The 13454-nt window shown below is 39.0% G+C and overlaps 1 protein-coding gene across 5 annotated transcripts in view; it reads left to right on the forward strand.

Annotated features, from left to right (window-relative positions):
* The window catches only part of suco (SUN domain containing ossification factor), a 76618-nt gene extending 63802 nt beyond the window's left edge, over positions 1-12816 (forward strand). For all 5 annotated transcript variants that reach the window (XM_079832015.1, XM_079832013.1, XM_079832014.1 and 2 more), the window contains 8 exons: positions 577-667; positions 2011-3240; positions 3329-3416; positions 4578-4682; positions 4788-4936; positions 5782-5873; positions 7359-7414; positions 10170-12816. In XM_079832015.1, the coding sequence (XP_079688141.1) occupies positions 577-667; positions 2011-3240; positions 3329-3416; positions 4578-4682; positions 4788-4936; positions 5782-5873; positions 7359-7414; positions 10170-10670 (2312 nt within the window). In that variant the 3' untranslated portion in view covers positions 10671-12816. The remainder of the gene's footprint in view (positions 1-576; positions 668-2010; positions 3241-3328; positions 3417-4577; positions 4683-4787; positions 4937-5781; positions 5874-7358; positions 7415-10169) is intronic.
* Positions 12817-13454: the final 638 nt, after the last annotated feature.

Raw genomic sequence — 13454 nt, forward strand, 5'->3', positions numbered from 1 at the left:
GCACACACACACACACACACACACACACACAATTTCAGTCCTAATATGATTAGCGTCCACTTACCTGCCTTTCAGCAAATTAGTTATAACGTCTGGGCAAATATAACATCACTAAATTAATATTCATCAGCCATGATAGATGGTTTCTGCACCCTTTTGTGTGGCATAGGAGTTTTTTTATTTTTTATAAACTTGGATGTTAGAAAGTTACTTCCCGTTTTTTACACTTCTTCCTCATTCTTCATAAGGATTGTGTAATTATGTAACAAGAATTCAGAAGATGACTGCTATTCCAAATCTGTCTCTACTGTGTGTTTTTTTTATTTTTTTTATAGAGATGTCCTTGTTGTTCTGGATATATTTAAACCATGCCAAGCATTATATAATTTCAAGCTTTCAAAGATCATCACCTGTTTTTAGTTAAGGGCACATTTGTATTTGTGTGTTTAATCTTGGGTACTTTTCTCTGAACAATGGCCTTTTTGTGTTGAGGTAGAGCAGTGTGGAAACCAATGTTCACATTCCCCATTTCCTTTTCTCACTGTCAAAATCTGTTCTTTCTCTCATCTCGCTCAGGAAACGTTTCATCTGGGACAGAAAACGTCACCCAGCCGTCAACAGAAACCACACTCACGCCAGATCCCGCCCCCACTGAACAGCCCGCTACGTGAGTCTCATTCAAACACACACTCGCTCTCTCACACACCCCCTGATCTTCCAGCACTTTAACCCCCCAAATGCTTGCGCAATACTGAGCCCCAAGCTAGTCAGCTTATTCCAGCACAGACTGGTTTGAACTGTTTGCTCACATACCAAGTCAACCACAGAGTCCTTTTTCTAATACAGTACAAGCTTATAAAACTCGAATAAACTGTGGCTGCCTTATAACCAGGCCTAGACTCAATCTGTTGAATTATGCAGAATGCATTTAAACATGGTAAAATGTGGTAAATGCAGTTTAGAAAACTACAAGCTTGTTGGTAGCTGAAAGCAAAATCAAATTGGCCAAAATATTTAGTTCACAGAAAAATGACAGTTTTGTCATCTTTTACTCACCCTTGCGACCTTTGACACCGTTTCTTTTACTGGAAATCTTGCTCTGCTTGGCATGTTCAGGAGAAAAATAGAAATGTTTGATAAGGGTTCTCAAAAGAAAAGGTTATTTTGAGTCAAATCTTTTCAGTGATTCCATTGATCTAGTCTAAAAATTAATTCACAAATCTGACTGATCTGTTTCTCAAGATCGGGTTGCAATGGCTTACAACTCACTTAAGTAAACATTATTAGTACTTATCAGTTTTTTGTTATTATTTATAGTAATCATATTTTCAGTGAATGTCGTCGAATTTCAGTGTATCATATGAATAGAGTGCACAAGGTGTATAGATCTCCTATATTATATTCATTGTTCTATTGCCATTGTTTCTGTAGTATTTTTAATAAACTATTGTTGTATTTAATAATATTTTAAATTGGCTTTTATTTTGATATTTTTAAGTTTCAATTTAGCAATTACATTTTATGTGCTTTTGTGTTTTTATTAGTTTTTATTTATTTTTAAATGTTTCTATATAGCTTTTATTCTATACTGTTTTTGTAATTGTAGTACAATATTTTTAATTTACATTTAAGTTCATCAAGTATTTGTATTTTATTTCAGCTGTATTTCAATGACCGAATTTTTTATAGTTTTAGTTAAAAAATAACCCTGGATTTTGCATATTTTTTCAAGCTTTACAGCTTTTGTCCCCGTTCATTACAATTCCTGGTCAATGTTGTATAATTTCTTCTTTTATGTTCCACGGTTAGTTATGTTGTTATAAATCCAGTATTCTTTTTTCTGAGTAAATGACAGAATCTTTGTGCGAACTATTCCTTGAAAAAAAAAAGTTCACTGTTCTCAGATTCTGTGTGATTGTGCTCATAACTAAGAAACAAACATTGTTCAACATTGGATAAAATTAAACAAGCAATTCAAGTTATGACATTCTGGGTCTTTGTTACCTCCAGGCTGGATATTCTTGAGTTGGATCCCACTCTAGTGAAGGAAGACACAGAGGTTCCTGTTCCCGAGGCTCCTTCAGAACCTCCCCCTGAGGAGAGCCGTATCGTCATCCTCATCGAGGAGGACGAAGAGGCCACCCAGCCAACGGTGACCCTGCTGGAGGAGGAGCAAGAGGAGGAGAAAAGTCTAGAGGAGATGTGGGAGAGGGAGAGCGCCACATATTGCGGCCACCTCTCAACTTTGTCCTGCTTGGCGTCTTTGCACGAACACATCTACTGCTACTGTTCGGCAGCTTTAGCACTACAGCGTCAGCGTAGAGACCGCCGCCACAATTCACAGCACACACACACTGACACAGACTCTCAAACTGCCCCTCAGCAGTCCCTCTCTACCACCACCCCAACCCAAGAGCCCCCTTCGCCCTCTGAGAAACTTTCAGAAATAGAGCAGCCCTCTCAGGCACAATCCGAAAGGATTTCCCCCACTGAAACAGTGGCTGCTTCGCCTCAGTCCTCCAGTGGGGAATTTGCAGTGAGCGAACAGGAGCTTCCACCTGAGACCATCATCTTGGAGCCCAGCCGCACCTCCACCCTTCCCCCACATAGCTTTTCTGACACCCCCACTCAAAACATACCTGAGTCCCTACCCGTGGGAGAGCCCATGGACCAGCGTCCGCAGTACCCGGTGGACATCCCTGAGACCCGTGCCCCCGTGAGCATCTGCAGCAGCGTCCTGTCTCCCACCTCCTCTATACTCTCCTCCACCACCACTGAACCCAACAGTCCAGAGACGGACCCTCTCAAACTGGAGCTCCCCGTCTCCACCAAAGAGCAGACAGTTCAGCCGTTGCTTACCCACACCCGCCCTGCTGACATCCCGCCTCCTACCGAACTTCCCATCCCTCTTCCAGAGGCCTCAGATAACGGCAGGGCCACAGGGGTTGAAGAAACTCACCACAGTGCTGTGGCCTCCCAGCCGGAGCTTTCCGAAGCCCCTCTAGCTCAACAAGAGGAGACGGTGGATGACATTCTGCTCCCGCACCGCACCGCTGGAGAGTTTTACGCAGAGCAGCAGCAATCGGCGGAAATGGGACATGGTAATGGAAATGGCAATGGGAATCAGGTGCATGGTTCCAACCAGAAGGAATCGGTGTTCATGAGATTGAATAACAGAATTAAAGCACTGGAGATGAACATGTCCCTCAGCAGCAGATACCTGGAGGAGCTTAGCCAGAGGTACACACACACACACGCACATGCTCCCAAACTTAAAATGATCATAGTGGGACACATTTTCTTATTCTTCTGTTCTGCTGTCACTCAGGTATCGCAAACAGATGGAGGAGATGCAGCGGGCTTTCAACAAGACCATCATCAAACTGCAGAACACCTCCAGAATTGCAGAAGAGCAGGTTACTATCAGTCACACCAAAAATTTGGCTGCCAAAATTATCGGCATAAAATGGTATTTTCAGGTTTTGGCCAAAAGAGAAAAACAGCCGCTCAAATAATGTGGCAACATGTGCCAACACTATGTAGTAGTATGCTTGTTTCCGTTTGCAATAGCCCTACCATGCTGTAACATGGTGTCGTATAGCTGTGCTTAGCAACGCTGGTAAAATGACGATACCCAAATAATTTTCAAAAGGCATTTTCGGTTTTGGTTTTTGGCCAAGTGCCTCCAGAAGTTTAGGTTTTGGCCCAGAAGTTTAATTTCGGTGCATCCCTTGTCACACAGAACATTAGCAATTTGTATTAATTTAAATATACAGGGACTACAAAAATTATTTTTGACACTGTATTAAATAAAATGTCCTATTTCAATAGAAAAGTACCTCCAAACATTTGGGGTCATTACGATTTTTGAAAGGTTTTAAAATAACTATCTTATGCTCACCAAGGCAGCATTTATTTGATAAAAAATATAGTAAAAACAGTAATATTTTGATATATTATTGCAATTTAAAATAACTGTTTTGTATTATTTTAAAATGTCATTTATTATTTGATTGCAAAGCTGAATTTACAAAATTAGCATCATTACTCCAGTCTTCAGTGTCACATGATCCTTCGGAAATAATTATAATATGCTGAGTTGCAGCTCAAGAAACATTTCAAAATGTTATAAAGAGTATTCATTTCTTTTTATATATTTATATATATATATAAAAAGAATTCTGACCCCAAACTTTTGAATGTTAGTAAATGTCATGTCAACATGACAAAGAAAACTCATCAAAGCGATTTTATGAAGATGCAGTTTAAAAAAAAAAAAAAGACAAAAAAATATTTATGCTTTTATTTATTGTATGTTTTTCTCTTGTATTATCTGCTATTTATCCAACTAATGGCAATTGAAAAATGTCTGATTAAAAACATTGCGTTTCAAATTCAAATGAAACATTTATGACACTTTCTGGCTCTCACAATGCCATTTAATTTAATATTTTGCTCCAGGTTAAATACCACTGATACATTAAGTGTGACACTTGATCAGATACCTTGATACATTGTAGTACAGTGTTTTTTGCATATATAACATGTGGATAACCGTTTACATCTGTGTGTTTTAGGACCAGAAACAAACCGAGTCTATACAGATGTTGCAGAGCCAGCTGGAGAATGCCACCAACATCATGCTGAACCTGTCTGCCACTGTTGCTCAGCTACAGCGAGAGGTTTGCAAACCTTATATAATTCCTTCCCCATCTAATGCCTAATAAAACGGCCCACCCAGTCATGTATATTAATATTTAAAGCCTGTTGTACACTGTGTGTTGCAGGTTTCTGACAGACAGAGTTACTTGGTGCTGTCTCTGTTCCTGTGTCTGACGCTGGGTTTGCTGCTCTGTATGCAGTGCTGCAAGAGCTCACCCAATCACAACACCAGCTCAGCCATTCCCATGAGCAACCACTACCCCAGCCCTAAGAGGTATAACACACGCCAAATGTGTCAGAATGCAATTCATAACACAAAGCAAGAGCATAATGCATTCTTAGTGTTGCAGCAAGGAGTTCTCTAGAGGCCATTACTGTCATCTCCAGTCAACTGCTGAAAGAGTCGACTCAAACTGACATTACTTAGTTTTAAGATGATTTATACAGGTTTTTTGACAAGAGTGACGCAATCTTGCTGAGCAAGCTAGTTAAAGTTATTTAAACTGTTAACTGTATGCAAATGTATAGCTAGCAGCAATAATAGTAGCATATCCGGTTTAATAGCTCAGAAGTTTGAAGGTAACCCCTTGTCACAATAACGCATCAGCAGCATACACTACCGTTTCAAATTTTTGGGTTAGTTTAATAGTTTTTTAAAAAAGAAATAAATACTTTTATTCCGCAAGGATTCAGTACATATAACATTTCTAATGCTACGAAATATTTTTATTTCATATAAATGCTGTTCTTTTGAACTTTGTTCTTTAAAGATTCCTGAAAAAAACTGTAGCACAGCTGTCTTCAACATTGATAATAATCAGAAATGTTTTTTGAGCAGCGAATCATCATATTAGAATGATTTCTGGAGGATCATGTGACACTGAAGACTGGAGTAATGATGCTTAAAATGCAGCTTTGCATCACAGTAATAAATTACATTTGAAAATATATTACAATAGAAAACTGTTATTTTAAATTGTAGTAATATTTCACAAAACTGTTTTTGTCCGGTAATGTACATTATGGACAGCTTGCAATGCATTGGCCAAGCTTTCACGTCTGTATTTGGGCGCTTGCGTAGAGTACATTTGTGAATATTTTTCTATTTCTCATTCTCAGGTGTTTTTCCTCATATGATGATATGAGTCTGAAACGGAGAGTTTCTTGCCCTCTCGTTCGTTCGAAGTCATTTCAGCTGCCTACATCAGAAGGTAAGAGTCACCTTTGACACTGAGGAGAGTTCTGATGCCAGAGCACTCTTTATCTCTCTGTCTTACTTTCTCTCTACTCCTCCCCTTCTCTCATGTAACGCACATTGTTTCACTCAGCTGTGGTTCTGTCTTTTTCAGCCAGACTCAATTCCACCATAATCATTTCTCACAGCTTGAGAACCCAAGATGATGCCCACTAATATCACGCCTTCCCACTTAACATGTGGCTTACTTTGTGTTCTTTCATTTTGGCTGCCGCTCTCAGAAGAATCGCACCTTTTGTATTAAATAACATACCGATCACTTTACAGCTCGAACTAGTTTTGAGTCCAGCCGTCGCTAGTTCCACCGTGTCTGGTGATGGTTCAATATCAGTGTGACCTATACTGGAGCGCAGTGTGATTTGTAGTTGAATGTCAGCACAGTCATTCCTCATTTTTGGTGAATACTCATTCCTCAGTTTTGTCACGCCAATGTCGGCTGATCAGATATGTCCCTTGAGCAAAAACTAAGACTCACGATTTAAAGGTTTAATTCAGTGCGAATGTTTTTTTTTTTTTTTTTTTTAAGTGACAAAAAATGAACACATTTGAGGTTGATGTATTATTTCTCAAAAAAATTAAGTTAACTTTTTCATATTGATAAATACAAACACATTTAAAACTATTGCATTTTATAGTAATACAATTTTTATATTTATTGAATATTATAATGTTTAAATTTAATTAATGTTAATTAATAATAAATTAATTGTGTGTGTATATATATATATATATATAATATATATATATATATATATATATATTTCACAATTGTAACATTAAAATTCACAACGTGCAAAATTTAATTTTGTAATTAATTTGATTAAAATCTGCAATCAAATGACGGCTTTATTAAGAACATTTAAGAGAAAATAAAATGAAAAACTATGCAAACACAGCTAGCTAAACTGAATAATCCTCACTACTTAAACGGCAGAATCTTCCTATTCTTCTTGTTGCTTTTTGTCCCTGCTATTTTTTCCTTTCACATTTTGCTGCAGTATGTGTGTGCGCGCGTGTGTTGGAGCATGTGAGCTCATCATTTGTTTGTGTTCATAAGGCAGAGGTTAGATATTTTTAGCACATGATGCTTTTGGCTGGCACACGTTGGACATTTGCAAGTAGTAACAACAGGAAAATGTGGTACATTTAGTGGATTTGAGTGTTGCATATATAAATATGCAAATCAAAACTTGACTTTTAAATGTGTCCAAATGACAGCATTATGCAAACAATTAATGCTGCAGCCATGGTTACCACATGCAGACTTTGTTAGGAATGAAACGAGCGAATTTGACAGGGCGGAATCTAGCCATAAAGAACAGCGGGGAAATACTTTGACAAGTCTGTGTATGACTTGAGCTACTACTTGCAAGTGCTGTCATGCTTGTGTTATTGTTTGCCATACCATTCCGTTAACCTGCCCCCTCTCTCCCCTGTTTAGTAGGTCCTGATGACTTGTACATTGTAGAACCTCTAAGGTTTTCTCCAGAGAAAAAGGTATGGAGTTCGTTTCGGCCGCTGTGTGTTCATGACAGTAGTGGGACTGAAGCTGGGTTTCAAAACCACTTACTGCTCTTGCCTTTTGTTTTCTCCAGTTTTACTGTTGCATTGAGTCTGTAAGAACCGTATTAATTACATAACATGTTTCTTAAGAAATCCTACGGTAAATGTGAAGAGCAGTGAGTGTTTTGGAACGCAGCTTTTTCCAGTTAGTCTCTCCGACAGGCCGTGAAGTTAACCGTTTCTCTGCTGACTGAGAATTAGGGATGGGAATCATTTTCTGATTCAGATTACATTTCAACCAATCTCATTCCATTGACAGCACAAAAATACCAAACAAAAATGATGATTTATGTCACGTTGATATTATTATTTAATTAAACTGCAATTTTCGTCTTGTTTCTTTTCATGTTGTCCAATAATTGCTCTGATTAAATAAAAATTTTCATGAACCTGAAGTGCACAACATAGTCCTTGGTTCATTTTGAGTTGGACATTGAACATCAGTTCATTTATTCAATAACCGCACTGAACCACTTAATAAATGAATGAGTCATTTGCAACACTACTAAGGGTTGGTCAAGGTTTAACTAGTTCCCTAAAGCATAACATGAGCTCTGGTGTGTCTAGTCTGGCAGATCTGATAGTAAAGGCCTGTTTACACCATCATTAATGTTCTACATCATTTTTTTTTTTTTTTTTTTTTTTAAACCTTGAGACTGCTTGTATTTAATGGAATTGAGTAAAAAATAAAACCTTGGTATATTTTTATATTTTCAGGTAACATTTATTTCAAGTAACAAAAATGTTTTATGGTTTTATTTGACAATAATAATCTTCTTCATTGTCGCTAAGGAAATTAATTCATGAGTGCCACCAGGTTGTAGTTCTTCATGTAACCAAAAGTGTGGATCTCATTAGTTTTTTTGTTGCAGTGTGATGGAAAAAAAACATTAGAACACGTTGCTGTAAAAAAACATTGCTTTGCATTGAAGACTTGCAAAATTTGAATCTGGACTGACATATTAACAGCCGTTCATTCAAATTAAGATGTTTATTGCACCGAACATGTGAACAGGCCTTAAAGGATTAGTTCACTTCAAAGTGAAAATTGCCTGATAATTTTCTCACCCCCATCTCATCCAAGATGTTCATGTCATTCTTTCTTCAGTGGAAAAGAAATTAAGATTTTTTTGAGGAAAAAAATTCAGGATTTTTCTCCAGATCAATGCAGTTTCAAAGGGCTTGTTCTAAATTCTATACTTTTTAACCTAAATTGCTCATCTTGCACTGCACTGTGACACACCGCGGGTTACGTAATCACATCGGAAAGGTCACGCTAGACGTAGGCAGAAGTACCGCCCCCGTGTTAACATAGCGCACATGCGAAGACTAATCCAAACATCCTTTAGCAAAAAAAGGTTAAACAACGATGTTGGGCGATTTTGAAGTTGATGGAGGGTTTTTTTGTAAAGGGATTTTGTATTAGTCTTCGCACGTTCGCTTGTGGCGGTACTTCCGCCTACGTCTACAGTGACCTTTCCGATGTGATTGCGCAATCCGTGGCTCGTCGTAGAGCAACGCAAGATGAGCAATTTAGGTAAAAAAGTATATAATGTTTATTTTTTTTCTTGAAAATGACAGATGGTTTTGCTAGATAAGACCCTATTCCTCAGCTGGGATCGTGCAGAGCCTCTGAAGCCCTTTGAAACTGCATTGATTTGGACCTTCAACATTTTATCTGTCTATTATGTGAAGAAAAATCCAGGAATGTTTTCCTCAAAAACATAATTTCTTTTCGACTGAAGAAAGATAGATACGAACATCTTGGATGAGATGGAGGTTGAGTAAATTTAAAGTGAACTAATCCTTTTAAAAGGATTTCAAAAATGAAAATTAGTCCATGATTTACTCACCGTCAAGCCATCCTAGGTGTACATAACTTTCTTCTTTCAGACGAATACAATCAGAGTTATATAAAAAAAATGGCCTGGCTCTTCCAAGCATTATAAGGCACTCTGAAGCGAATCGATGGGTTTTTGTAAGAAAAATATCCATATTTAACACGTTATAAAGTAAAATATCTAGCTTCCGGCAGACCGCTTCTGTATTAAACTTACAAAAAAGCGTAACTGGCACGACGATGATGTCGGACATCGCGGAAGCGTTTTGAACTGTGAGAGGCTTTACACTTTCGACGGTCAGGCGGAAGCTTTACTTTTTAACGTGTGAAATATATCTTACAAAAACTCATCGGTTTGCTTCAGAAGGCCTTTATTAACCACCGGAGCCCCCTGTGGATTACTTTTATAATGGATGGATCCGCTTTTTTTAAATTTTGTCTTCAAATTTTGTGCTCCCATTCACTGCCGTTATAAAGTTTGGAAGAACCAGGACATTTTTTTTTATATAATTCCGATTATGTTCGTCTATAAGAAGAATGTCATATACACCTAGGATGTCTTGAGGGTAAGTAAATTATGGGATAATTTTCATATTTGGGTGAGCGATCCCTTTTACTTCTCCACAAATGATTCTTTGTGTTCTTTGCCCTCATGTGTATCATCACATGGTAGTGATTGCATTATTGTGCTGTCATTTCTTGATTTCCATTCTTAGTGTCTGTTGAAGTGTTCATCCGTGTTCAAACTCACTCAGCACAAAGACGGTTACAGTGGCTTTAGGTGTTTAAATAACTCTCTAAATGCATCATTTAGACTTTAAATCATCTCTCTATTTTTGTGTCTTTCAGAAGAAACGCTGCAAGACAAAAGGAGGGGACCGAGTGGAGACGCTCCGGGCCTCCGCCCCCTCAGTGACGGCCGTTAACGGTGGCCCCAGGTGCAACAACGAATCATCTTCTCTTCACTTTCTGCCGTCGACGTGCAACGGCTACACGTCCACCTGCTCATCCAGGGACTGTGTGTCAGAGGGAAGCTCCGAGAGCTCTGCTTCTACGCTGTCTGAGGAATCTTCCGGCAGCGCCCCCTCGATAAACGGACACGAGCCCATCCTCTGTGACGGGGAGCCTCCGCTGACCCTCCCTCCAGCCATGAGCAAGATGGAGAAAAGGTCTCTGAAACGACGGCGGTCCAAGAACGCAGAGCAGCAGCCGGAGGGCCAGTGTGTGAGGGAGATGCTGCACGCGCCCCTTCCTGTGACGGTCATGCCAACGCTGGAGGAACTTTTGAAGAGAAAGGCGGACCTGGGCGTTTCCACATTTGGAAGGACAGCTGTAACGGGACGAGTTTGAGTTTTTCACATCTTTCTTTTTCTTATTCCATCTCACCGTCGTTTTGAGATTTTATTGTCAGTGGTGATCCTGACACCATCTTCACTACATCCTGGTTCACAGAACTTTGGTTATGTGCCTTTTTTATCCATTCAGGATTGTTTTCGTTATTCCCTTTAAGTTGTTTTAGGGAATATTATGACTGATAAACATTCGCAAGTATGAATGAGTCTTGATTTGATGTTCTCCTGTCTCAAGAAGATGTGGCGCTGCATCACCGTGATCATGTGAACTGTTGATGCCGGCAGCCCCGCATCATTTCAACATCTTTCTTTACTCTAACATGACCTTGAGATTTCCATTTCCTCTTTCACTGTACGTTTTAACGCTCTCACTCGCTGTCCTTTCCTTCCTCGTTCGAAAGGACATTCTTGTACATGTGATTGTGCGTCACTCTGCACCAGTCGTTGTCTGTGGTTGGTTTGTGGGACCAGTGATGTCATATAGCACAGGGCTTCAATCCAGTGAACAGAGCTGAATGAAGAACAGATCCAGTCCTTGTTAATTCTGTTTTCATTTATTCTTTTGCAGCCAAATTAAGGCCTGTTTCTCTCACCATCTAGTGTGACCAACAAGTTCAGGCTGGGCCTGAACACACACTCACTCACTCACTCACACACACACTCACACACACACACATTCATACAGCATCTCATGCTCAGTCTCCAGCTTTTTCAAGTACGTTTACAGCTCATATTCTTCATGTTCAGTAGAGCCGTCATAAATGACACATGCAGACATTGTTATTTTTTTGTTTTGTTTACACACTTGATATACATTTGTACACAGGGAGTTTGTAGGGGACATTCTGTTATTTTTAGCGGTAATTATTTATGTATTTATTTATTTAAATGTGACCCGGGCTCTATGAGATCACGGTCATGTGACATGAGATGCAGTGCCCCCTCCAACCTCCAAGATTTATTACAGATACACACAAATGGTACGGACAACATCGTGATGTTCTCCAGAGTTTGCGCACACTGACTTTTTGTTTTGTTTTGTTCGGAAATTTAATTTGATTTATTAATTTATTTACCATTCAAATCAAATCTTAAATCAAATTTAGTATCAGATATATCCATTCTAATGCTCATAACGTGATCATGGAGATGTCGTACATCATTTTTAAAGGACATCCGATTGACTCCGCTTCTGTCTGACCCATCTGTCTGTGATTTGCTCTCCCCTTGCTGGATCTGTTCGGATGAACTTTGAGTTACTGGATTCCAGGTGAATCATAAGAATGCACAAGCTCTCGTATTTTTGCGCAAATATTATGCATGTCCAGCAAAGCAACCTTCTGGTCTGTCCTACCTGTCATGTACACGTAAAGTTTATCTGTATGTGTTCAGCATCCTCCCTACCCGCACACTCCATGTCCCTCTTCTTAACACACTTTCTATGTATGTATGTGTGTGTGTTTGCTGCTTTCATAGTTGTTTTAATGCACCCAAGAGACCATTTGACATCCCAGTGGAGTTTCTCTGTGTCAGACTTGTGTGCTTTATGTGGTGTCTGTAATTGTCTCATGCAGAAGATCCCATCATTGACCTTTTATCAAACTGTGGGGTTTAGGAAAATGTGAATTCACGTCACTATTTCAATAAAAGGGAAAGACTGGGATGGCGTACGATGGACCATCTCTGTGTGATTTCCATGACACGTGTTCCACTTTATTTTTACTACCTTTCTCCTTGAATGCTAATTGATATATGCTTGTGGATTTTGTGTTTATGTATGGATGTTTTCTCAACCAGTGTGTATGTTGAGGAGTATTTGGAGCTGAATCGTTCCAGTACTCCAGTGAGTAGAGACCAGACCGCAGCGTGTGTCTCTCCTGTGCACTTTGGAGAACTCCACATGCCTTTGTTTTTCTACACCACACCTTGTGCAAGTGCTTTTTCGACCCAGGCTTTCCTTAGAATGGCGCCCTCTAGTGGCTAATGCCTGGTTTATTTAAACATCCGCTAGGTGGCGCCCAAATGAAATCTCATAGTCTGTGAGAACGAACTGCACAGTATTTGATTTTGTTTTCCAATTGTAACTACAGAGGTGTAGTGCCATTAGAAACTGTGAATTTATAAATAAAACTCTTTTTGTCTTTATTCAGTGTGTTTGGTTTTATTACGGTGTTAATTAATCCGTCACACTAGTACAGGGTGTCCAAAGTCGGTCCTGGAGGGCCACGTTCCTGCAGAGTTTAGCTCCAACTTGCCTCAACACCTGTCTGGAAGTTTCTAGTATGCCTAGTAATACCTTGATAAGCTGGTATAGGGATGTTTAATTGGGGTGGGAGCTAAACTCTGCAGTACAGTGGCCCTTCAGGAGCAGGATTGGACACCCCTGCTGTAGTACAAGTACCAAAACCATAAACCCCCCCAATATTTCAACATGAAAATCACAGTAGATCAAGTGAAAAATATGTAGAATTCGTTTATTTTGTAAAAATATTTTTGTTTCTAATCAAATATGAGTTTGTCATAATAAACCAGACAACAAATACTCCCCCTCCATCTGTGTTTGTTTTCTTCCTAAATTAATCTGACTTTTGAACGAATTGGATGAATGAACGATTTAAGTGGCTCACTCACTTTCAAATTTTTTTTTAATGCATTAAGTTGGAATGTAAAAATCTTAAAATAAATGTTGTCTGTTTCATATTTGTATATGTTGAAGTGATAGATAGATAGATAGATAGATAGATAGATAGATAGATAGATAGATAGAAGCATACCAACGTTC

This window comes from Gobio gobio (assembly GCF_949357685.1).
Source record: "Gobio gobio genome assembly, chromosome: 12".
NCBI lineage: Eukaryota > Metazoa > Chordata > Actinopteri > Cypriniformes > Gobionidae > Gobio > Gobio gobio.